Here is a 23,014-nt window from a genome sequence, read left to right on the forward strand (position 1 = left end):
ACAGAGACGATTTAAGAGACTGAGGTTGACTTAAATAGCAGCCTAAAACAGGAATCTGTACTTCTAAAGATAATTTGTAAGTGATCCCTGAAGTGAGATTACAGTACTTCTCTGCATTGACCCAGCCGTGGCTTGCTCAGATGACGAGGGAGCATTTTGAAGTTGTGTCTTGCTGCACTTAACCGGCTCCAACTGAAGGAGTCTTATAGAGGGAGGAAATTGAACCGGGGAAGGATTTCAACTTGATGATCTAACAGATTATATAGATTTGAAAGTGCTCTTGGTATGTGAACATGGTTAGTTGTACTGTTCAGTTCTGGATACTGATCGATCAATAAGGCTATTTTTGAAATCCTTAGAAAAATCTGGAAAATGTATGAACATTTTTGAATACTTTTAATATTATTTTGTATTATTTTTTACATAAACATAATCTGCTGGGGGTCCCTAGCACAACAAAACATTTTCAGAAGGCGGGTCTGTGGCCAAATATATCAATCTTTGTGTCCTTGACACGGTAAAGTTTGAGACCTACTTTTCCACAAGATATCTAGATCTGTTTGGTTGAACTTTGTCCTTAAACGGAACATCTACACTGTCTGTGGAATTGTGTAGAAGTCAGTTGTGTAAAGGTAAAGGGCATTTCACTACTCCCACACAGGGTTGCTCCTCAAGTGAATAGATGTGCTTTCTACATGTTGTGTAGGCAAGGCAGTTTTATTTGTAACAGCACATTTCAACAACAAGGCAATTCAATGTGCTTTACACAGAACATCAAGCAAAGCTAATAAACACAATTATAAAATGACATTAGGGTCATATCGTAAAGGTCCAGCATGTGTTTTTCTGCGATTTTCCGTAGAATTTTCCTCCGGTTCAACAAACCACGTGCAACGTGGATTCAGGTCAAACAAGGGATTAAATTAATTTCGCTCCTACGCCACTAAAATGTGGAACACCCTAGAGTGGCCCTTTCCCCCCATACTGTACAGGTTTTTCCCTTTTTTGAGTGGTGCAGCCACACCAAGGAACAGCAATGTGTGTCCCTATGTCTGTTCAGGGTACCAACAGGTGACAAAGTGGCGCTGTTGAGCTTCACACTGTGCACAGATGTATGATGGGAAACTGAGTTCTTTAGTGTATCGCCACTCGCCAGTACAGAGTACAGTGCTGTACACACTAAAGACAGGTGACAAAGTGTGTACAGTACACAGTACGAGTACAATGTACAATGAGTACAGTACAATTACAGTATGAGTACAGTGTACAGTATAAGTTCAGTACTACAGTACGTGTACATTGTACAGTACAGTACAGTACAGTACAGTACAGTACAGTACAGTACAGTACAGTACAGTACAGTACAGTACAGTACAGTACAGTAACTATAACAATAAATGTATAGTTGCACCATTCAGTTCACACGGGTGTGATTTTTACTTTCTTTAACTATATCATTTCCTGTTTTTCATAGAATTGTATATTTGAGTATTTGTACGTCTTTAAATGTTCTGATGACTTAAAAATGGAGGTCCCTGATGTAAACAAGTCTTGTAAACAAGCCTAAGGAAAGTTATTTTCCTGGATAAATCTTCGCAGTAGCCGTTTTTGTATTGACCTGTACTTTCTTTATAACTTCTATTCTACAAACTGAATAAAACATTTAAATCAATCAATCAATCCGTTTACAGAGCAGAAAATAAGTTTGCTCCAGATATATGTGGTGCATAAAAACGAACTGCTGGAGGTGTTGTTGTTGGGGAAGGTGACTTGCTGCCCGAGTGCCCGTCCATCTATCGTTAAGCAGAGACGTTGGGTTATTATTATTATGTTTCAGTCCATCTTTCAGCAGCGGGCCAATTAAGGGCTGAACTGGGTGGGCGGCTGCCCGCGTTGCCCGGCGCCGGCTATGCTTTTGATGCACACGTACTGACCGACAGACTGCTTAGCGCTCAGCTGACATTTGCTCACAGGTTGGAGGAGTTCTGTTTGTCCTAAACACATATTTGACTCTCTCTCTCTCTCTCTCTGTTTCGTCCAGCACTGTCTCCACTCTCCAGCCCGATCGTCACAAGCCACACAATCTTCCCAAGATGTTCATACTAAAATGGCTTTTTTCAGAGAGCCAAATCAGGAGAAAATCTACTTTATTATCGACCTTTATCTTTCTCTGTTGCAGGTTCCAGCACCAGTAAACATCTGTCTCTGTCGCAGGTTCCAGCACCAGTAAACATCTGTCTCTGTCGCAGGTTCCAGCACCAGTAAACATCTGTCTCTGTCGCAGGTTCCAGCACCAGTAAACATCTGTCTCTGTCGCAGGTTCCAGCACCAGTAAACATCGGAAGTTAGCGAGATCTGCCGTCAGACGACGCCCAAAGGAGACCCTTTGTAGGATTTGTGGGCCATGCATTTCACCATAGTGGCTCCAAATCAAGCATCTTTGGTGGTACTGTTGTTTCTGAGTGCTGGGAAAAACCCAGGAAACCCACGTTGTGAGCTTGTTAGATTTTCACTTTCATTATTTTTTTATGTTGTTCCTCCCTAGCTCCTCAGGGGTGGTTCTTGTTAAACCTGAATACCTTAACAAACAAAGAAAAAACATCACAGAACTTCACAGGTTCTGGAAAGTTTCAGGTTATAGAAGTTTCTTATATGTTTCCCTTCTTCTTAAGTTGAAAAGATGGAGCCATTTGTCTTTGCTATATATTTGCCTGTTGAGTGTTCTGTGTATGAATCCTAATTAGCTCTGTTTGTCTCAGGAAGTGACACCTTGATCCAGCTCTCTCTCTCTTTGTCTTTCTCTGTCTTTCTCTGTGCGTGTGTTTATGTGTGCGTGTGTGCGTGCGTGCGTACGTGCGTGTGTGCGTGCGTGCGGGCGTGCGTGCGTGCGTGCGTGCGTGCGTGCGTGCGTGCGTGCGTGCGTGCGTGCGTGCGTGCGTGCGTTTCTGGTATGTCTGTATGCTGTGTCCTGATATCTCTGTTCTTCCTGCCTTTTTATCAGTATGTGCTACGGTGGGAGACGAGGTCCAGATAGTCTGTTTTGTTGCCACATAATTACTCAAAGTGTTTATCAGTCGTGCCGGTGTGGGTCGCAGTTGTAATGGATTTATTCACACCCGGTCTTGACATCAAATTAATATCAATGCCTTTCAAAGTGTTGCGCTGCACACGCCTAGAATGTGATATTATTTGTAGCAGTATCATACTGCATGCAGGATGAAGATTCAATGACCTTGTTCTGCAGGCCTGGTATCAAAGATGTTAACTGTTTATAGTAGGGATGCACCGATGCCACATTTCTGTCCGATATCGATGTCAACAACACTGTTAAGGTCGATAACGGATATATCTGTATAAAGTTCACTACTAAGTTTGTCCTTTCTGAAAAAGGCACATGAACACTGAATTTGAAAAAGCAATGCCTCTTTATTCCAAAAGGAGGGATGCACCATACTGAAATGTTGGCCTATATCCCAACATAAACATAAACAACAAATGTAGGATTTCTTGTATTTAAAATGTTCCAAATGTTCCAACCCCTTGTAAAGCTTCCCCAGACAATACTGATAAGAATCTGCAGCCGTCATCACCACAAAAAGGCTTTTTAAAATCGGTTTGATACAGACATTGCATTTTAAGGCCAACATCGGCCTATAGTTTTTCTTTTTAAACTACTTGTTAATCATCATAATTTTTCGACCGCGGTCGAGATCATGGATTCCACAATGCTACGCCAGACTTCCCGGTCCTTCATTGTCCCCCCCCCCCACCCCCACTTCCAGACTGATTGGGAGTGAGAATGCGTTGATAGGTCTGTCAATTTGTCTCCCGGACAGAATGTCTTTCCCTCAATACAGTAATATTAAACATTGTACAGATTGATGCTCGTGCATGCTGCAAGCTTGTACAGTATATTTTTTGCTATTTTTGGATGGGGACCTGCGGAGTGCAGCCATATACACATCAATTTGGGGGTCCTTGACATGAAAATGTTTAGAACCACTGCCATAGGAGAAACACACTGTTGACAGGGATGATAAGTACTGTACAAATTGGCACAACACTACCGGCAGCACTAGCGCTACGCATTTTGTTTCACATAATATGGGGTCAAGTGAGTGCATTTTGAATTGGCTTCACGCGGCAAACAACTGTGTACACAAACAACAGGTGTTATCATCAAGCCTGCTGCCAAAAAGGCTGAGCACCCATTCTGGCTCCCCTGCCGTGTGCATTGTAATTGTTGTTGATGTCAGCAGGAGATTATTAATTTTTCATAGGAATGAACACGGACTGAGATGGAGAGATGGAGTAGATGCGGCGGTGTTGTTGAAAGACTGAGAGAGTCAATAGACAATGTGTGTGGATACTGGATAATAAAACTATCTATCTGCTTCTGTGTTTTCTGTTTCTGTGGAAGAGAGAGAGAGAGACTATTTCTCTCTTGCTCACTCTCCCTCTCTGTAAAATCAATGACATAAATCTTTGATCAGCTAGCATCCTTATTCTGGGCATGTCACGATTGATTGATTGATTGATTGATTGATTGATTGATTGATTGAATACTTTATTAACAGTTTGCAAAAAGTACAGTTTTATAATAATGCTAAAAGGATAACACAAAAAACCATGATTGTTACTATTGTGGACCTATGTATTCAATTCATCAATACAATACTGCACAAGAAATCATCAATACTAGGAGCAGTGAAAGTATATTTACAATAGATTAAAATTCGGTGAACATTAGGTGCTCTACAACTATCGCAACATGATGCATTGTGAGCTTTTAGATCAGCTATTTTTAGCCAAAGAGAGGGAAAATAGGAGAGGATTGACTTGAGTATTGACTTCTGAGGTACAAATTTAAGTATATAGAGGGTTTTGGCATGAAAACCAGGGCGTAGGAAGCATGAGGTCAGTCCGCTGCCCCCCCACCCAGGTTGGCAGAGGTAGTGTAGCGCCCAGGATTACATTCGATAATTGACACTGGGTGAAAAAATGGGTTGCAAAAAACGTGGGATAAAAAAAAATAAAAAAGAAGAAAGAAAACCAGGGCGTGTGTGCGTGCTACATACATACATGCATACATACATTGCATACATACTTTTTGTTAGGCAACCACTTATTTTACCCTTTTCTCCAATTTAATTTCATTGTTGTGTGTGTGTGTGTGTGTGTGTGTGTGTGTGTGTGTGTGTGCGTGCGTGCGTGCGTGTGTGCGTGCGTGTGCATCAGGTCCAGAATGTCAGTCAGTCAAAGGAGGTGGTGGACCTGCGTACATCCAGAGATCTGCAGTATGTCAGGGACACGGAACCTCTGCTCAGAGGGGTGGACGGACGCATACAGACCTACGTGTCCAACCCCCGCGCTCTGACACCCAAAGGCCTGCAGGTACTGTACTGTACTGTACATGCACGCACGCACGCACGCACAACACAGCAACAAAGTCTCTCCACTTGTATTTGTCTTTGGCCATCTCGGCATCAGGTGACTGGTCTGATGAAGGCCACTCACGGCCACTCACGACACTGTTGGAGCTAAGGCTGTGTGTGCACTTCTCCTTTTCCTGTATTGATAATGAATGGACAGCTTTGAGTGTTTGTCCCAACACACATTAAATGCCATGGACAATGAATGGACAGCTTTGAGTGTTTGTCCCAACACACATGAAATGCCATGGACAATGAATGGACAGCTTTGAGTGTTTGTCCCAACACACACATTAAAGGCCATGGACAATGAATGGACAGCTTTGAGTGTTTGTCCCAACACACACATTAAATGCCATGGACAATGAATGGACAGCTTTGAGTGTTTGTCCCAACACACACATTAAATGCCATGGACAATGAATGGACAGCTTTGAGTGTTTGTCCCAACACACATGAAATGCCATGGACAATGAATGGACAGCTTTGAGTGTTTGTCCCAACACACACATTAAATGCCATGGACAATGAATGGACAGCTTTGAGTGTTTGTCCCAACACACACATTAAATGCCATGGACAATGAATGGACAGCTTTGAGTGTTTGTCCCAACACACACATTAAATGCCATGGACAATGAATGGACAGCTTTGAGTGTTTGTCCCAACACACACATTAAATGCCATGGACAGGACAATGAATGGACAGCTTTGAGTGTTTGTCCCAACACACACATTAAATGCCATGGACAATGAATGGACAGCTTTGAGTGTTTGTCCCAACACACATTAAATGCCATGGACAATGAATGGCGATCTGCTTGCTTTTGGTGTTTAGTTGCCCTGAATTTCCCCCATGGAATCAAAAAGGTTATCACCAGGTGTCCCATAGAACAGTGGTTCTCAAACCCGTTCATGTCAAGGACAGCCAAATGAATGTGTATTTGGCTGTGGACCCTCATCTGAAAATATTTCCCTTTTCAACATGAACATACAAAATGTCCTGCAGTGTGACTGTAGGGACACTGTTCTCCATAATGATTCTCTTTGATATCACTGAAGTTATTATATTTTGTAAACAAAATCAAATCCTTCAGTGTGACACAAACATATCTATCTTAGACACAGACAATTTCATGGACACTCCATCCATGGGGTCTTTTTCATCTGAAGCTGAGCATAACCAGGAAAAAATGTATGCGTGACGTGTGTGTTATGAGAGTACACAGAGGCAAAATACAAAAGCTTTGTTAAAACAGTGGTTCTCAAAGTGGGGTCCAGGGACCGCCAGGAGTCCTTGATGGGGTTCCAGGGGGTCTCCCCATCATCCTGACAAGCATTTGGAATTGTTGAGGCATTACATTTTGTTGAAAATAGACGCTCTACAAGCTCACAACACCAGCTAGATCGGCTATGTTAATTTACCGGTAGTTTGTTCTTAGGTAATATTTATATAATTTAGCCAATTTGGCCAGATAGACACCCTGTATACGCTTAAACTGTATGTTGGTTTGGTAGTTTAATATAGAGTGAGAAAACAATTTTGCACAATAAGCTAATCATCTGGGAATCATTTGAAAACCACTGCTCTAGGGTCCTCATTAGGATTAATCCTCTTCCTCTCCTCAGAGACACATAAAATGTTTGCATCATGAATATTTAATGTGCTGTTGATCTGTAGCTTATCAATAACTAAACATGATCCTGGTCTGTAAAGGAGATGGTGGGAGCTAGGCTACATGGGAACAACATTCACTCACACCAGCCAACAGTGGTGGTGCTGGAAGTATTTGTTTTAGTGAATACAATGTTATTTTGTCCAATCTGTAATGGTAGAGCAAGGGTTCCCAAACTGGGGGTTACTCGGTCCCCAGATGATTAGCTTACAGACCTAGTGAAATGAAAAATACGTTTTTCACACTTTCAGACCACATCATATGTGATGTGATGTGATGTGATGACCATATCACGTCATCATATGGGCTACCTATAACAATGGATGCCAATTTCTTTTTTGTGTATTTGTATATAAAAAGTCCATAAAAATCTGGATGACCCTCAACAAGGTCCCCCTCACCCCATCCTCCCACAGCACCTCCCACAGAACTTCCTGGGGGACCCGGTCATATGCCTTCTCCAAATCCACAAAACACATGTAGACCAGATATGCATACTCTCAGGCCTTCTCCAGGATCCCTGCAAGAGTATACACACCCTCTGATCCCCCTTCTTAAAAAGTGAGACCACCACCTCGGTCTGCCACTCCCTCGGCACCGTCCCAGACTTCCACGCAATGTTGAAAAGACGTATGAACCAAGATAGCCCCTCAACAGCCAGAGCCTTCAACATTTCAGGACGAATGTCATCAACCCCCAGAGCTTTGCCACACGATTACTAACACTATCCTAAACCTTAACTTAGGGTCAGTCTTAACTGGCCCCGTAGGTCGCTAACCCTAACCTCAGTCTTAACCGTGGCCACGCCCCAGTCTTAGAGTCTTTCACGATTGTTAACACACGTTGTGACTGAGTGAATTAGATCCTAATTTTTCAATAAATGATAGCGCTGAAAGGGTTAACTGTTCCCAAAATGGAACTCGTGTTTTCATTTGGTACACACAGCCATATTTTCAAATGACACACACATACCATTCATTGAGTACACACAACTAAGCATTGGCTACACACTACCAAGCATTTACAATCATAGAAATGGAACACACATGAATGACAATGACTCTGGAGAATGAGCCATTTCTCCTTTTGTGAAATGACTCCGCGTAGGCCTACTTTTTCATAGTCAAACATAAAACAGCACACAAATATGCAGCCGAAAAAATGTTTTATTTCTTTTTTTGCTGTTTTTTTACTGCTCAAAGCCGGCTCCTCAATAGGATTCAGGAAAGGAGAATAAGGTGGAAGGAATAGAATAGAACAAATCTCTGTGTAGTGGCTGAGATTGGGTTGGACCCTCTGGCCAGCCTCGCTCATGGTCAAACCATGATTGAGCACATGGTCAACCACAGTTGCCCGAATCTCATTAGATATGACCGTTCTCCTTCTTCTTTCTCCTCTTCCTCTCCCTCCTCCTCCTCCTCCTCCTCCACCATGTCCTCCTCCTCCTAGTCCTTCTCCTTGTCTTCCTCTCCCCCCTCCTCCTCCTCCTCCTCCTTCTCTCTGTCCATCTACTCCTCTACCTCCTCCTCCTCTCACTCTTACCCCTCTCCTTCTCTGGTTGTCGATCTCTTCAAGGTTCTCCATTGTTCACCAAACAAAACAGAGGCTCTCAAGCCCCTTTTATGCTGCAGTCCTGATAGAAAATTGCTCACCAGACCTGAATGTTTAGAGATTTGACTATTTGTGTGTTGTACGTAGGTTGATGCTTTGACATTTGATGTGAGAAGTGTGTGCAACAACTGAACATTGTGTGTAGTGTTTGGACAACAAGGTAATGTGTAATTGACATCAGAGTGTAAAGAAGGAAAGTCAGAGTCTAATGCAGATAAGGGAGTGTGATGTAGTGCAAATTGTGTTGAGTGATTAGGTACATGAAGTGAAGGTTGTGCAAATTGTGCCAAGTTTTCGATTTTTGTGTGTTAACAATCGTGAAAAACTGTAACTGGTCGCTAACCCTAACCTCAGTCTTAACCGGCCACACCCATCTTAACTGGCCACGTAGGTCGCTAACCCTAACCTCAGTCTTAACCGGCCACACCCATCTTAACTGGCCACGTAGGTCGCTAACCCTAACCTCAGTCTTAACCGGCCACGTAGGTCGGACTTATGGGCAGTCCCCTGCTGGAAGTGTGTTGCTTCGTGCAACATTTCAAGCTTGTGGATCTACTACTTTCGATGCTTTTGTGTGACACTGTAGTGTGATCAAGTAGTAGGGCATTCATTTAGAATTTGGAGATATGAGGTTGCAGACAGCAATGATATACAGCTCTGTAAGTGTCCATTTGAACCGCCTGTTGGTCTATATGTTGAGAAGAAGCAATCATTTAAAATACACTCTGTCTGTCGTTCTTTCTTTCCTGCTCCGGAAAGAGAGAGGGATGAGCTAAAAATGGAGGGACAGGAGAGATGAAGGGCAGAGAGAGAGAGAGAGAGAGAGGGGGAGAGAGAGAGAGAGAGAGAGAGAGAGAGAGAGAGAGAGAGAGAGAGAGAGAGGGAGAGGGACAGGGAGAGGGAGAAGGGGAGAGAATAGAGGGAGATATGGAGATGGAAAGAGGCAGAGTGAGAAGGAGCGAGATGAGACAGAGAGAGAGAGAGAGACAGAGAGAGACAGAGAGAGAGAGAGAGAGAGAGAGAGAGTATAGGTAAAGACATGAAAGAGAAGGTTCAGATTAGAGGCAGGGGAAGGTGAGGAGAGAAGATAGCCGTAGGAGCCATTCGCTATGCAGTGTTCTACTATAGGCCTATCTCACAGCCCCCTTTCCACGCCCACTTCCGGTAGATAGTGGTGTCATTTAACATTAGGCATTTACACTTTTTCCTAATGTTAAAATGTCAAAGACCGATAATAATATGAAGAAAACACAATGGTATAACAACTCAAATAAGTAGAATAAACCTTACCTTTACAACTAACGGTAGTTTGTGGCTTGTGAAAATACCTCTTTTAACATGGAAGCCTATGGACCGCAAAATTGATTTTGGGAGTTTTTAGGCTTACAATTAGGAAAAGATTCAGGTTGGTGTTAGGATTAGGAATAGACATTTTAGAGGTGTAAGGATTTGGGTTATGCCTGATTTATACTTAGTTGCATTTTATTGTCTTATTGTGAGTTGTGTGCTGGTATAGATCTGCTATTTCTGGCTTTGGGGTAACAATTTAAAATTTGATTGAGAGGAGATGACGAATTGAACACAGGATATTGCTTGTCACTCTTCATTCACAGCTTTTGTTGTTTGCTCTTTGATTATTTCTTTTAAAGCCCACCTTTCATTCTGTGCTCCTCCAGTCTAGTCGTCCGCCTTCAATCTCCTGTCATTTCCCCCTTCCCCCTTTCATGTTCTGCACTCCAGGGGGTTCTCTCTCTCTCTCTCTCTCTCGCTCTCTCTCTCTCTCTCTCTCTCTCTCTCTCTCTCTCTCTCTCTCTCAGCACCTGTCTTTTATCTGCAGTGCTCACTCTCGTCGTTGAAAGGCTGATATTTTCATGGAAAGGCTAAATCTTTTTCTTTTATCATTTATCTTGATGTCCTCAATTTGCTGTGTCAATCCACTGCCTTCCCTTTGTAAGAAGTTGAACGAGACAAGAGTGCTGCCTATAAACTAGTGATCAGACATCGTTGTGCTCACAAAGGCTCAAAAGGCAACTGTGTTTAAGAGGGTGTTTACACTGAGACGATCCGCAGTCAAACCGCATCACTTTTGTATCGTTTTGCCCTTTCATCTACACACTGCCGACCAAAACGGTGAATGAATCCGTTCATTTTTTAAACCGGGTCCCAGAGTGGATAAATATGAAACCGCAACTTTTGCGCCACTGTGTGGACGTCCGAATCCGCATATTTCCTGGACCGATGACGCAAGAGCCCACATGTGTTTTAAGACGCATGCGCCACCCCCGAACAATAATAAACAAAGATGGCAGCACCCAGCGTTATACATTTGTCCTGCAGAAAATAGTTAATAGTTAGGGCTTTTACAGCTAATGTACTGCTCCTACACACCACCACCGTCGGCAACAAGTGGACATGGAGAATAGCATTCTCCTGTCTGTTTTTGTTTACATCGGAGCGTCTGCAGTGTTGCCAGATTGTGTGAGAGAAATAAGCAAACAGGTCTATGAAAACAACCCCAAAAGCGACCAGGTTATTTGAGAATAGCAGATCTACAAGTTTGCGGCGTGATGTGACACGTTGTGAGCTTGTAGATCTGATATTTAAAAATATATATCATGGAAAACAAAGTGACAAATGTGGAATATTTTTGAAACAGAACAACAAACATTCTGATTGTCCAGATGACAATAAATATGTTTTTTCTCTTACTGTAGATTAAGTGTTGTATTTTTTAATTAGAATACTTAATATATAGTCCAATCATGTATTTAGGAAAATCTATACAATCATGTCCTAAACCTAAATGTTTTATTGTAGTCTATCTTGTAGCCTCTACAGGTAGCCTATTGGGCTACTTGCCTCAACCAGGCACTTTCCCTTTTCTGTATTTTTGTTATATATAGTTTCATTATTTAGTTTGTATAATGTGCTAAATCAAATAAAATAAAATAAAATCATATCATAGGAAACAAGACCAAATAATCAACTATACACTTAACAAGCCAAAAAAGAAGCCCAAAGTCGCTTATAATAAACAGACATGGCAACACTGGCATCATGTCTTCTTCTCTCTTTTTGAGGCTTTGTGCCAGCTAGTGCTACAGCACCACCTACAGACTGGCCATATATACTACAGGCGCATTCAGGGCTGGTTGCCGTTTTGGTTGTTTTAGTGTAGACACATAGATTAATTGATTCGATTAAGTGTATACGGTCAACTTTTTGACACCGACTCCTTGATATATTTTAAAACGTCTCAGTCTAAATGGGGTCTAAATCTGACCCAAAGGCCTGGTGTCTCTCAGCCACTGCCTTCTGTTGTGTTCTACCTTCCTTCTACTAACAATGAAGATACATCATGTTTACACATGCACACATACAGTACATTTTTTTGACATAAAACATTTCACCATGCATGACCAAGCTCTGTATCGTGAGGGTGACCGGGCCTTCTGCTTGGCCGCTCCTCCACTCTTTTAAAAGTGACTTTACAGTTTTTCACGATTGTTAACACACAAAAATCAATCACACTCCCTTATCTGCATTATACTCTGACTTTCATTCTTTACACTCTGATGTCAATTACACATCACTTTGTTGTCCAAACACTACACACAATGTTCACTTGCACACACTTCTCACATCAAATCTCAAAGCATCAACCTACAACACACAAATAGTCAAATCTCTAAACATTCAGGTCTGGTGAGCAATTTTCTATCAGGACTGCAGCATAAAAGGGGCTTGAGAGCCTCTGTTTTGTTTGGTGAACAATGGAGAACCTTGAAGAGATCGACAACCAGAGAAGGAGAGGGGTAAGAGTGAGAGGAGGAGGAGGTAGAGGAGTAGATGGACAGAGAGAAGGAGGAGGAGGAGGAGGGGGGAGAGGAAGACAAGGAGAAGGACTAGGAGGAGGAAGACATGGTGGAGGAGGAGGACATGGTGGAGGAGGAGAACAAGGTGGAGGAGGAGGAGGGAGAGGAAGAGGAGAAAGAAGAAGGAGAAAGGTCATATCTAATGAGATTCGGGCAACTGTGGTTGACCATGTGCTCAATCATGGTTTGACCATGAGCGAGGCTGGCCAGAGGGTCCAACCCAATCTCAGCCACAACACAGTTGCTGGCATCATTAGAAAATATTTCTGTTCTATTCCTTCCACCTTATTCTCCTTTCCTGAATCTTATTGAGGAGCCGGCTTTGAGCAGGCTGGTTTACAGTAAAAAAAAACAGAAAAAAAATAAAACATTTTTTCAGCTGCATATTTGTGTGCTGTTTTATGTTTGACTATGAAAAAGTAGGCCTACACGGAGTTATTTTACAAAAGGAGAAATGGCTCATTCTCCAGAGTCATTGTCATTCATGTGTGTTCCATTTCTATGATTGTGTTTTCAATGTTTCACTTCAATGTGCTGTAAATGCTTGGTAGTGTGTAGCCAATGCTGGTGTACTCAATGAATGGTATGTGTGTGTCATTTGAAAATATGGCTGTGTACCAAATGAAACACGAGTTCCATTTTGGGAACAGTTAAGAGATTTGATAGCAAAGAGTCATCATTGAAAAGGAGAGTCAGGGTTTAGCATTTTGTGTTTTGTTTTCAGATTTGTGTGTGCAGTTTTGAGAATGCTGTTAGGTTGTGAAAAACGTGTGTTAACAATCGTGAAAAACAGTAATGTTTGTTTAGGGCATTGAATGAACATGTACGCTGGCCATTCTGACAAGTAAAGAAGATAAACATGATATTAATTTGTCCATGCACATAGACACCTACGACTGAGTATCCTTCGTTGAGTAACACAACGATACTACGCCCATCCATGCTTACCTATGGGTTTCTGCCTGGGTGGGGTTGGGTGCCAAATGTTTTCTTTGCATTTGTTTTTATTTCTCCACTCTTTTCTCCTCCGGTGTGTGTGTGTGTGTGTGTGTGTGTGTGTGTGTGTGTGTGTGTGTGTGTGTGTGTGTGCGTGTGCGTGTGCGTGCGTGCGTGCGTGCGTGCGTGCACAAAGTATTTAATTTCCTCACTGTATCTGTGAATTCATCACTTCATACCCCTCCTCCCACTCTCTCTCGCTCTCTCTTCATTTCAATTCAATTCAAAGGAGCTTTATTTGCATGAGAAAACATATGTTTACATTGCCAAAACAAAAGTGTAAATACAGTAGTTACTAGTTATACATCCATATAAAGGTTAGCTTGGTATGAACCTTTGAAAGTTGACTGCAGTAGTTCAGTGTTTTGCATTCACTTGGTATAAAACCTTTGCGACAAATAGCATCAATTTATTCAAATGTAATTACATTTGCTCTGTTCATATTCTCACTCGATCTCTCTTCAAGACAAGACAAGCTTAAATGTACAAGTCTCTCAGAAGCGTATAGCCATTTAGTTTTTCTTATCTGTTCTGTAGTGGAAATAACTTTACATCATCAGGCGCCGTGCACCTCCAAAATGAGTCCCCAAGTTCAAAATGTGTTTAGTTTGGTATAATCCTTTGGTTTCAAACTAACCGGAACACACCAGCGGAACCCAATTTTCTTTCCTTTTTTTGAAGGGCGCTATAGCCCCTCCTATGCCGAGTTTGAGTGTTTGTGTAAACACAAACATTGAAGACAAAAGTGTGTAAACACAAACATTGTGTAAACACAAACATTGAAAGACGAAAGTGAGGACAGTGAGGCAAATTGTGATTGGATGGCGTGATTGTGTGGGAGATGTGCTATTGGTTGAGAATGTATGATGACGTATGATGATAAGAGCGCCCCTCACTTCACACAGGATCTTTGAGGGGCGCTAGCCCCTCCTATAAACAACTATATTGTAGATTCTGTCTGAACACAAACATTAAATGCCATTGACAATGAATGGAGAATTTACGTCATACTGTATGAGCCTGAGCAAATCAGTTGTCGGAGCAAACCCTTGGCCAATAAGGCACCATAATTATTGGTGGCGTATAACGTTTATTGGATGATTTACGATGATAAGAGCGCCCCTCACTTCACACGGTTGTGATTTATTTTTGAACCGGATCACACTTTACAATGAATACCAGGCTTTCCTCCATGGTGGAAAGCCATGGTGCCGCGAGGTTACACACACGTATAAAAAACTCTCTCCCCTTATCTCCCCCCTCTGTAGGAATTAACGGGTCAGATGACCCAGCTGCACCCCCTGCTGTCTGTGGTGGAACAGTACAGGGCGGACCTGCTGACCTTGGTCGGCCTGCGATTGGACCTGCACAACCTGTCCGCCATCCTGTCGGCCATTCAGGAGGAGATCGGCGCCTACGACTACGAGGAGCTTCAGCAGAGGGTTCTGCTGCTGGAGACCAGGCTGCACGCCTGCATGAACAAACTGGGTATGTAGGTTCTGCACCAGGCTGCACGCCTGCACGAACACACTGGGTATGTAGGTTCTGCACCAGACTGTACGCCTGCATGAACAAACTGGGTATGTAGGTTCTGCACCAGGCTGTAGGCCTGCATGAACAAACTGGGTATGTAGGTTCTGCACCAGGCTGTAGGCCTGCATGAACAAACTGGGTATGTAGGTTCTGCACCAGGCTGCACGCCTGCATGAACAAACTGGGTATGTAGGTTCTGCACCAGACTGCACGCCTGCATGAACCTGCATACACCACCCAGACCCTGCTTTACACCACCCAGACCCTGCTTTACACCACCCAGACCCTGCTTTACACCACCCTTACACCTCCCAGACCCTGCTTTACACCACCCAGACCCTGCTTTACACCACCCAGACCCTGCTTTACACCACCCTTACACCTCCCAGACCCTGCTTTACACCACCCAGACCCTGCTTTACACCACCCAGACCCTGCTTTACACCACCCTTACACCTCCCAGACCCTGCTTTACACCACCCAGACCCTGCTTTACACCACCCAGACCCTGCTTTACACCACCCTTACACCACCCAGACCCTGCTTTACACCACCCTTACACCACCCAGACCCTGCTTTACACCACCCTTACACCACCCAGACCCTGCTTTACACCACCCAGACCCTGCTTTACACCACCCAGACCCTGCTTTACACCACCCAGACCCTGCTTTACACCACCCAGACCCTGCTTTACACCACCCAGACCACCACCCAGACCCTGCTTTACACCACCCAGACCCTGCTTTACACCACCCAGACCCTGCTTTACACCACCCAGACCCTGCTTTACACCACCCAGACCCTGCTTTACACCACCCAGACCACCACCCAGACCCTGCTTTACACCACCCAGACCACCACCCAGACCCTGCTTTACACCACCCTTACACCACCCAGACCCTGCTTTACACCACCCAGACCCTGCTTTACACCACCCAGACCCTGCTTTACACCACCCAGACCCTGCTTTACACCACCCAGACCCTGCTTTACACCACCCAGACCACCACCCAGACCCTGCTTTACACCACCCAGACCACCACCCAGACCCTGCTTTACACCACCCTTACACCACCCAGACCCTGCTTTACACCACCCAGACCCTGCTTTACACCACCCAGACCCTGCTTTACACCAAAGACCCCCAAAGTATACAAAACCATTTTTTCCTTCCTGATAGCGATTCCCATCAGTCACCGTCCTTTAACCGCTGTGTGTTTGTCACTCATAAACAGGTTGTGGTCGTTTGACTGGGGTGAGCATCCCGATCACCGTGAGGGCCTCGGGATCCCGATTTGGCGCCTGGATGACTGACGCTATGATACCCAGCTCCGACAGCAGGGTAGGTGCATGTGCGTGTGTACGTACTGCGTGTGTCTCGGGTGGAAACCTGTCCAAAACTACTTTTCAGAAATTGCAAAATAAGTTATTATGTATTCACAACCTCCTAAACACAAATGTACCGGTTACCATGGGCCAGCACTGTGCTTGTGTGATTGATTGATTGATTGATTGATTGATTGATTGATTGATTGTGTGTGTGTGTGTGTGTGTGTGTGTGTGTGTGTGTGTGTGTGTGTGTGTGTGTGTGTGTGTGTGTGTGTGTGCGTGCGTGCGTGCGTGCGTGCGTGCGTGCGTGCGTGCGTGCGTGCGTGCGTGCGTGCGTGCGTGCGTGCGTGCGTGCGTGCGTGCGTGCGTGCGTGCGTGCGTGCGTGCGTGCGTGCGTGCGTGCGTGCTTGTGTGTGAGCAGAGGTATCCAGCCTTTTTGTGTTTTTTTTTAGCTTTTTACCCCAATTTAATTCATTCCTCCCCATACACTGTGCTGTTGGGTTAGGGTTGGCCTCTCCTCTCCTCTCCTCTTTCTCTGCTCCGTGGATCGCTGCTTCCTCTACCGACTACCGGTACTACCCCCCCCACCCTGCACCCACCTTCTCCTCAGGGAGTGTAATTGTATATTAAGGCTGGTTGTCAGGGCGACAGTCTCCAGTTGCCAGGTGTGATTTATATCACGATGGTGACCCTGTGCTTGTTCTCCCATTACACATACTGTAGGGGAGAGAGGCTGTGTATACGTGGGGTTAATGTCCTGTATGCTGGTTTACCTGCTACAAGTGTGACTGGCGTTCCACTGACCGGGTTGTGGGTGGCAGGCAGCCCTGTGTCTGTCTGTCTGTCTGTCTGTCTGTCTGTCTGTCTGTCTGTCTGTCTGTCTGTCTGTCTGTCTGTCTGTCTGTCTGTCTGTCTGTCTGTCTGTCTGTCTGTCTGTCTGTCTGTCTGTCTGTCTCTCTCTGAAGGGAGGGAGGATGTTATATTACATGAATGTGTTTTTGAGGGGCGCTAGCCCCTCCTACTGTTTTTAGTTCAATGTTTGTTTTAAAAACGCCATTGACAATGAAGGGAACAATTACTGTACGTCATCTTGTCCCTAACACAAACATTAAATCCCATTAACACAATCAGCGCCGGGATTCCTTCAAAATAGAAGCTTGGGGGGCCGGGAAGACATGGCCCTCCCCCCTTCTGTTCCGGAAAATAACGGAGATATTTTCGTTTCCATAATATCGCTAAATAATCCATTGCGTTCATATTTTGAACGAGAGGCAGTTGAGAAGTCAGAAATGAAGAGCTTAGTATATCCATCAGATCAAAACCACGGAGAGCGCCCTGGATTAGGAGAAACAAGGCATTCTTTCTGCAGCGGTAAACTAGGAAGTGACCGGACCGTGCATGAGTGCAAAGCGAAGCGTATGGTGGCCTTGGAGTCCCACTCAAAAATAAAAAAGGAAAAATCTCAGAATATTCTTCTCTCGTTTGATATCATTGAAGATGCGCTAGGACGTGTACACACGTCCTTTGAATCCGTCGGTTGGATTGCTTATGACGCGTGGGCACGTCGGATGGACTGAACCTGTTAACAATGACGAGAATTTAATGTTTGTTTTGACATAGTTTGTTTTACATCATCCTTATCACCTAATCATAGCAACATGAGTTAGACTTTAATATATTAGCGCCCCTCACTTTACACGGGTGTGATTTTTAATTGTATTGTGGGTTGGCTAACACTAAAGCTACTGCACGCTTTAGACACTAAAGCTACTGTACACTTTAGTGTACACAATTTACAATTTACAATTTAGGCATTTAGCAGACGCTCTTAATCCAGAGCGACTTACATTAAGCAAGAACAAAAAGCATGGGAATACATCACATATATAAACAGCATTTATCAAGAAACATGCGTAAGCTAAGAACGTAACTAGAACATATCTATATATAATGACACTATACATATAAGCTATACATATATATTATACTATGCTGTACTGTTATTGTGCTGTCTACATGACATGCTATAAGTCTGTTTCAAATGCTATCTAAGTCTAAAAAAGTGCTGTCTAAGGGGGTAGGGTAAGTGCTATGGGCCATGGTGGAGTCTGAAAAGGTGGGTTTTCAAACTACGGCGGAAGATCGGGAGTGATGCTGCAGTTCTGATTGCAACGGGAAGTGCGTTCCACAGTTTTGGGGCCAGAAGGGAGAAGAGTTTGGGACGTGTGGAGCGTTGTCCCGGCGTTTTTAGTGAGGGTACTTCCACCTACCCTGCGTTGGCTGATCTGAGTGCTCGGGAGGGTTTGTAGGGTTCAATCATGCTTGCAAGATATGGGGGAGCCATACCTTTGGTTGCTTTAAATGCCAGCATCAGAGTTTTGTATTCTGTGCATTCTGTACACTAAAGCTACTGTACACTTTAGTGTACACTAAAGCTCTATACACTACAGAATGTTAATAAAGGCTTGGTTAAAGGACGATCTCTCTCTGTCTCTCTCTTTCTTGTTCTCTATTTCAGTCTCTCTCTCTCTGTCTCTCTCTCTGTCTCTCTCTTTCTTGTTCTCTATTTCAGTCTCTCTCTCTCTCTGTCTGTCTCTCTCTCTGTCTCTCTCTCTGTCTCTCTCTCTGTCTCTCTCTTTCTTGTTCTCTATTTCAGTCTCTCTCTCTCTGTCTCTCTCTCTGTCTCTCTCTTTCTTGTTCTCTATTTCAGTCTCTCTCTCTGTCTCTCTCTCTGTCTGTCTGTCTGTCTCTTAATTATGATCAATTTGAAAAATAATTGTGTAAACAATTTCTGTCTCTCTCCACCCCCCCCCCCTCTCTACTGCTCACAAGGTTCTCTTCTCATCCTCTCTCTTCTCTCTCTCTCTCTCACACACACACACACACACACACACACACACACACACACACACACACACACACACACACACACACACACACACACACACACACACACACACACACACATGTTTCTGCATGGCTCCTCAGGGGTCCTGCTAATTAATCGGGCACTCTACTGGACGCTTCACTGTAGAGCTCATCGGCATACAGTAAAGCCCTTCAGTCTAGATGGAATACCACACACGCACGCACGCACGCACGCGCACGCACACACGCATACGCGCACACACATATCTTAATTTGGTATCCATGACTACGTTGTCAGCGTTGTATTCCTAGTTTGCCATTTATGAATTCTTCATTAGATCGTCATCTGTTTCTGACTGGAAGTGTGTGTGTGTGTGTGTGTGTGTGTGTGTGTGTGTGTGTGTGTGTGTGTGTGTGTGTGTGTGTGTGTGTGTGTGTGTGTGTGTGTGTGTGTGTGTGTGTGTGTGTGTGTGTGTGTGTGTGTGTGTGTGTGTGTGTGTGTGTGTGTGTGTGTGTGTGTGTGTGTTCACCCAGTACACGTGCATGATGCCAGCATTCCTGTGGCTGTGTTTGAGAGCATCTGCTCTGATAAGTGATCTGCCAATATGTACCTGCTAATGGAGAGAGAGAGAGGAAGGGTGAGGTAGAGTATCAGGCCAGGGACTGAGGGGATGTTAGTAGGCTATATAAAAAGACACAGACAACAGAACAAACAGGGACAGTTATGATGGGAAGGTCGAGTAATAAAATAGAGGATAGGACGTGCATGGCAAATTGGGGGCATAGCAGGACCAATAAAGGAGAAAACCAGGAAGGAAAAAGTGGAAGAGTGAGAGCGAGAGATTGGAGTTTTGATTTTAGATTTGATTTCATTAGGATTCACCCCATGAGGCGATGAAAAAATCAAGAGGATAGCGCTTATTTCTATAGCGGTCTCTGTGTGAGACAAACACCACAAAACGCAAGTTACGAATGTAACTATGGTTATGTGAATTCCTGGATGACTGCCAGTAGGCAGTAAACAATAGTGAATATACCTCTCGCGCTCCGCGTAGGTCGAGTCTTAATATAAACAAAGTCATGTGACGTGTAGGCTGACCGTGCGTCCCGGTAGGCTATATAAGCACGTGACAGCCCACACCCGGCCTCTTAAGAATCTTCTCGCCCTGAAAGATTCCGAGTGACCGTTATTACTGGCAGTCATCCAGGAATTCACATAACCATAGTTACATTCGTAACTTGCGTTATGTTTCATTCCTTACTGACTGCCAGTAGGCAGTAAACAATAGTGGATGACTCATACCAGAAGTGTCACGAGGAATCGAACCAACCTACTAGACTGCCGTAGCAGCCAGTGGCAGGATCGCTGACGTCAGTGAGGATCCAGAGGCCACATCAAGGCGATAGAACCTCGAGAACGTGCAAGGGGCTGTCCAAGACGCCGCCGCACAGACGTCCGCCAGTGACACCCCTCTCATCGCCGCCCAGGACGTGGCAACGCCCCTGGTAGAATGGCAGATGACCTCGGAGGGGGCAGGTTTACCAGATGCTTCATAAGCCTTCTTAATCGCATCCACTGCCCAGTGGGATAGCCGCTGTTTAGACAGCGCGCCTCCTCTATTCTTTCCGCCGTAGCACACAAACAGTTGCTCTGAGCGTCTAATATCCTGTGTTGCCTGAATGTACAGTTGCAACGCACGGACTGGACACAGTAAGTGGGCCCTTTCCTCCACCTCGGATGTAAACGGGGGAGGATGGAATGCCGCCAACTCTATGGCCTGGTTAACATAATCAGGGGGCAGAACCTTAGGCATGAATGACACATTCGGCCAAAGTGTGACCCCAGTGCCACTAGCCTTCCACCGAAGGCATGTGGGGCTAATAGAAAGTGCGTGGAGCTCACTCACACGCTTAGCTGTCGTAACTGCCAACAGAAAGGCAGTCTTAATCGATAACGAGCTCAAGGACGACCCAGCCATAGGCTCAAAGGGCGCCCTGCTCAATGCCTGCAGGACCAGAGGCAGGTCCCAAGCTGCAGTACGCCTCACCCTAGGGGGGCGTAACCTCTTGGCACCGCGCAGAAACTGTGTCACCCAGTAATGCGCACCAACTGACCTGCCATCAATATGGCTATGATTGAAGGATATAGCGGACGTGTGCACCTTCAAGGTGGAGGCTGCACGGCCGGCATCCAGTAGACACTGTAAATAATGTAGTACGTGTTGTATAGGGCAAGAGACTGGGTCCAGACCCCTGTCGCTGCACCATAATGAGAAAGCAGCCCAGCAATTAGAGTACACCAACCTTGTGGAAGGGGCCCTTGCATTTCGCAAGGTCTCACATATTGAGGGGCCTAGCCCACTCAAGAGTGACTGATCCCTTTCAGTGGCCATACCCAAAGCTGAAGGAGGCTCGGCGATGGATGCCACACCTTCCCGTCCAGCTGGGACAGGAGGTCTATCCTCACTGGAAGCTGCCATCGATCCCCGTTCAACAGACTGAGGAGCGTTGAATACCCTATTCTCGAGGGCCACCTGGGGGCCACCAAGAGAACTCTGTCATCTGACGATCTCACCCTGTGAAGCACACGCAACAACAGGTGGATCGGGGGAAATGCATAAAGGAGCGCTCTCGGCCAAGCGTTGGCGAGAGCGTCCATCCCGAGTGGGGCACTGGTCTCTGCCAGGCTGAACCACAGAGGACAATGAGTCGTGCCTTTTGAGGCGAATGGATCTACGTAGGCTACCCCGTGCCGATCCGATATCAACTGTGCCACCTGGGGGTGCAATCTCCACTCCCCAGGGGGCAGTCTCTGACGAGACAGATAATCTGCCACCGAGTTTACTCTGCCTGGCAGGTGCATAGCCCTCATCGAGGAAAGTAGAGGATAAGCCCACGTCCACAGGTGATGGGCTTCCCTCAGGGACTCCAGAGACCTGGTCCCTCCCTGATGGTTGACATGAAACACCACTGAGGTGCTGTCTGTCCGAATGAGCACGTGCTTCCCCCTGAGAAAGGGCAAGAAGTGCTTCAGCGCCAGGGAAACAGTCCGGAGTTCTAGCACATTGATATGGCGTCCTCTCCATCGAGAGCGCCATACCCCCTGGACTGACCTCCTCTGCCATACCGCGCCCCAACCTTGAGGCGAGGCATCTGTTGTCACCACCTCTCGTCTCGCCGGGACCAAGCCGAGAGGGACTCCACTCAGCAGGAATGCATTGTCCCGCCAGCGGCGGAGAACCAAGGCACCTGCGAGTGACTCTGACCTTGACCCCCCTGTGTAGACAGGGGTCCATGTGAAGGCCATTGAACCACCTCTGTAATGGGCGTAGATGTAGCAGCCCCAGAGGAGTGATTGCTGAGACTGCAGTCAGCATGCCGAGCAGTCTGAGCCATGTTAGGACGGTCAACCTCGCCCCCAGGCGGAAAGACCGCAGGAGGTTCTGAATTCTCCCCACCCTCTGTGCAGTCGGTCGTGCCTGCATCGATACCGAAGCTAGGGACATGCCGAGGAAGGTGGTCTGTTGCGTTGGGAGCAACGAGCTCTTTTCGAGGTTTACGGTCATGCCCAGTGCCTCGATGTGAGCGAGGACTCCCTGAACGAGGGGGCGCAAATGAGCCAATCGTCTAGGTAGGGAAGTATCTTCACTCCCGACAGGCATAGCGACGTTAAGGCTGCCCTCATACACCT

At 45.3% G+C, this 23,014-nt stretch overlaps 1 protein-coding gene across 1 annotated transcript in view; it reads left to right on the top strand.

The window, feature by feature from the left end:
- LOC306922630 (noelin-2-like) overlaps positions 1–23,014 on the top strand; it is a 54,950-nt gene that overhangs the window by 20,224 nt on the left and 11,712 nt on the right. Inside the window, exons 3-5 of the mRNA XM_079500366.1 lie at positions 5,239–5,394; positions 14,859–15,078; positions 16,362–16,468. Coding sequence (XP_079356492.1) covers positions 5,239–5,394; positions 14,859–15,078; positions 16,362–16,468 — 483 coding nt within the window. The remainder of the gene's footprint in view (positions 1–5,238; positions 5,395–14,858; positions 15,079–16,361; positions 16,469–23,014) is intronic.

The sequence above is a fragment of the Electrona antarctica genome, assembly GCF_951216825.1.
Source record: "Electrona antarctica genome assembly, chromosome: 4".
Classification (NCBI taxonomy): Eukaryota; Metazoa; Chordata; class Actinopteri; order Myctophiformes; family Myctophidae; genus Electrona; species Electrona antarctica.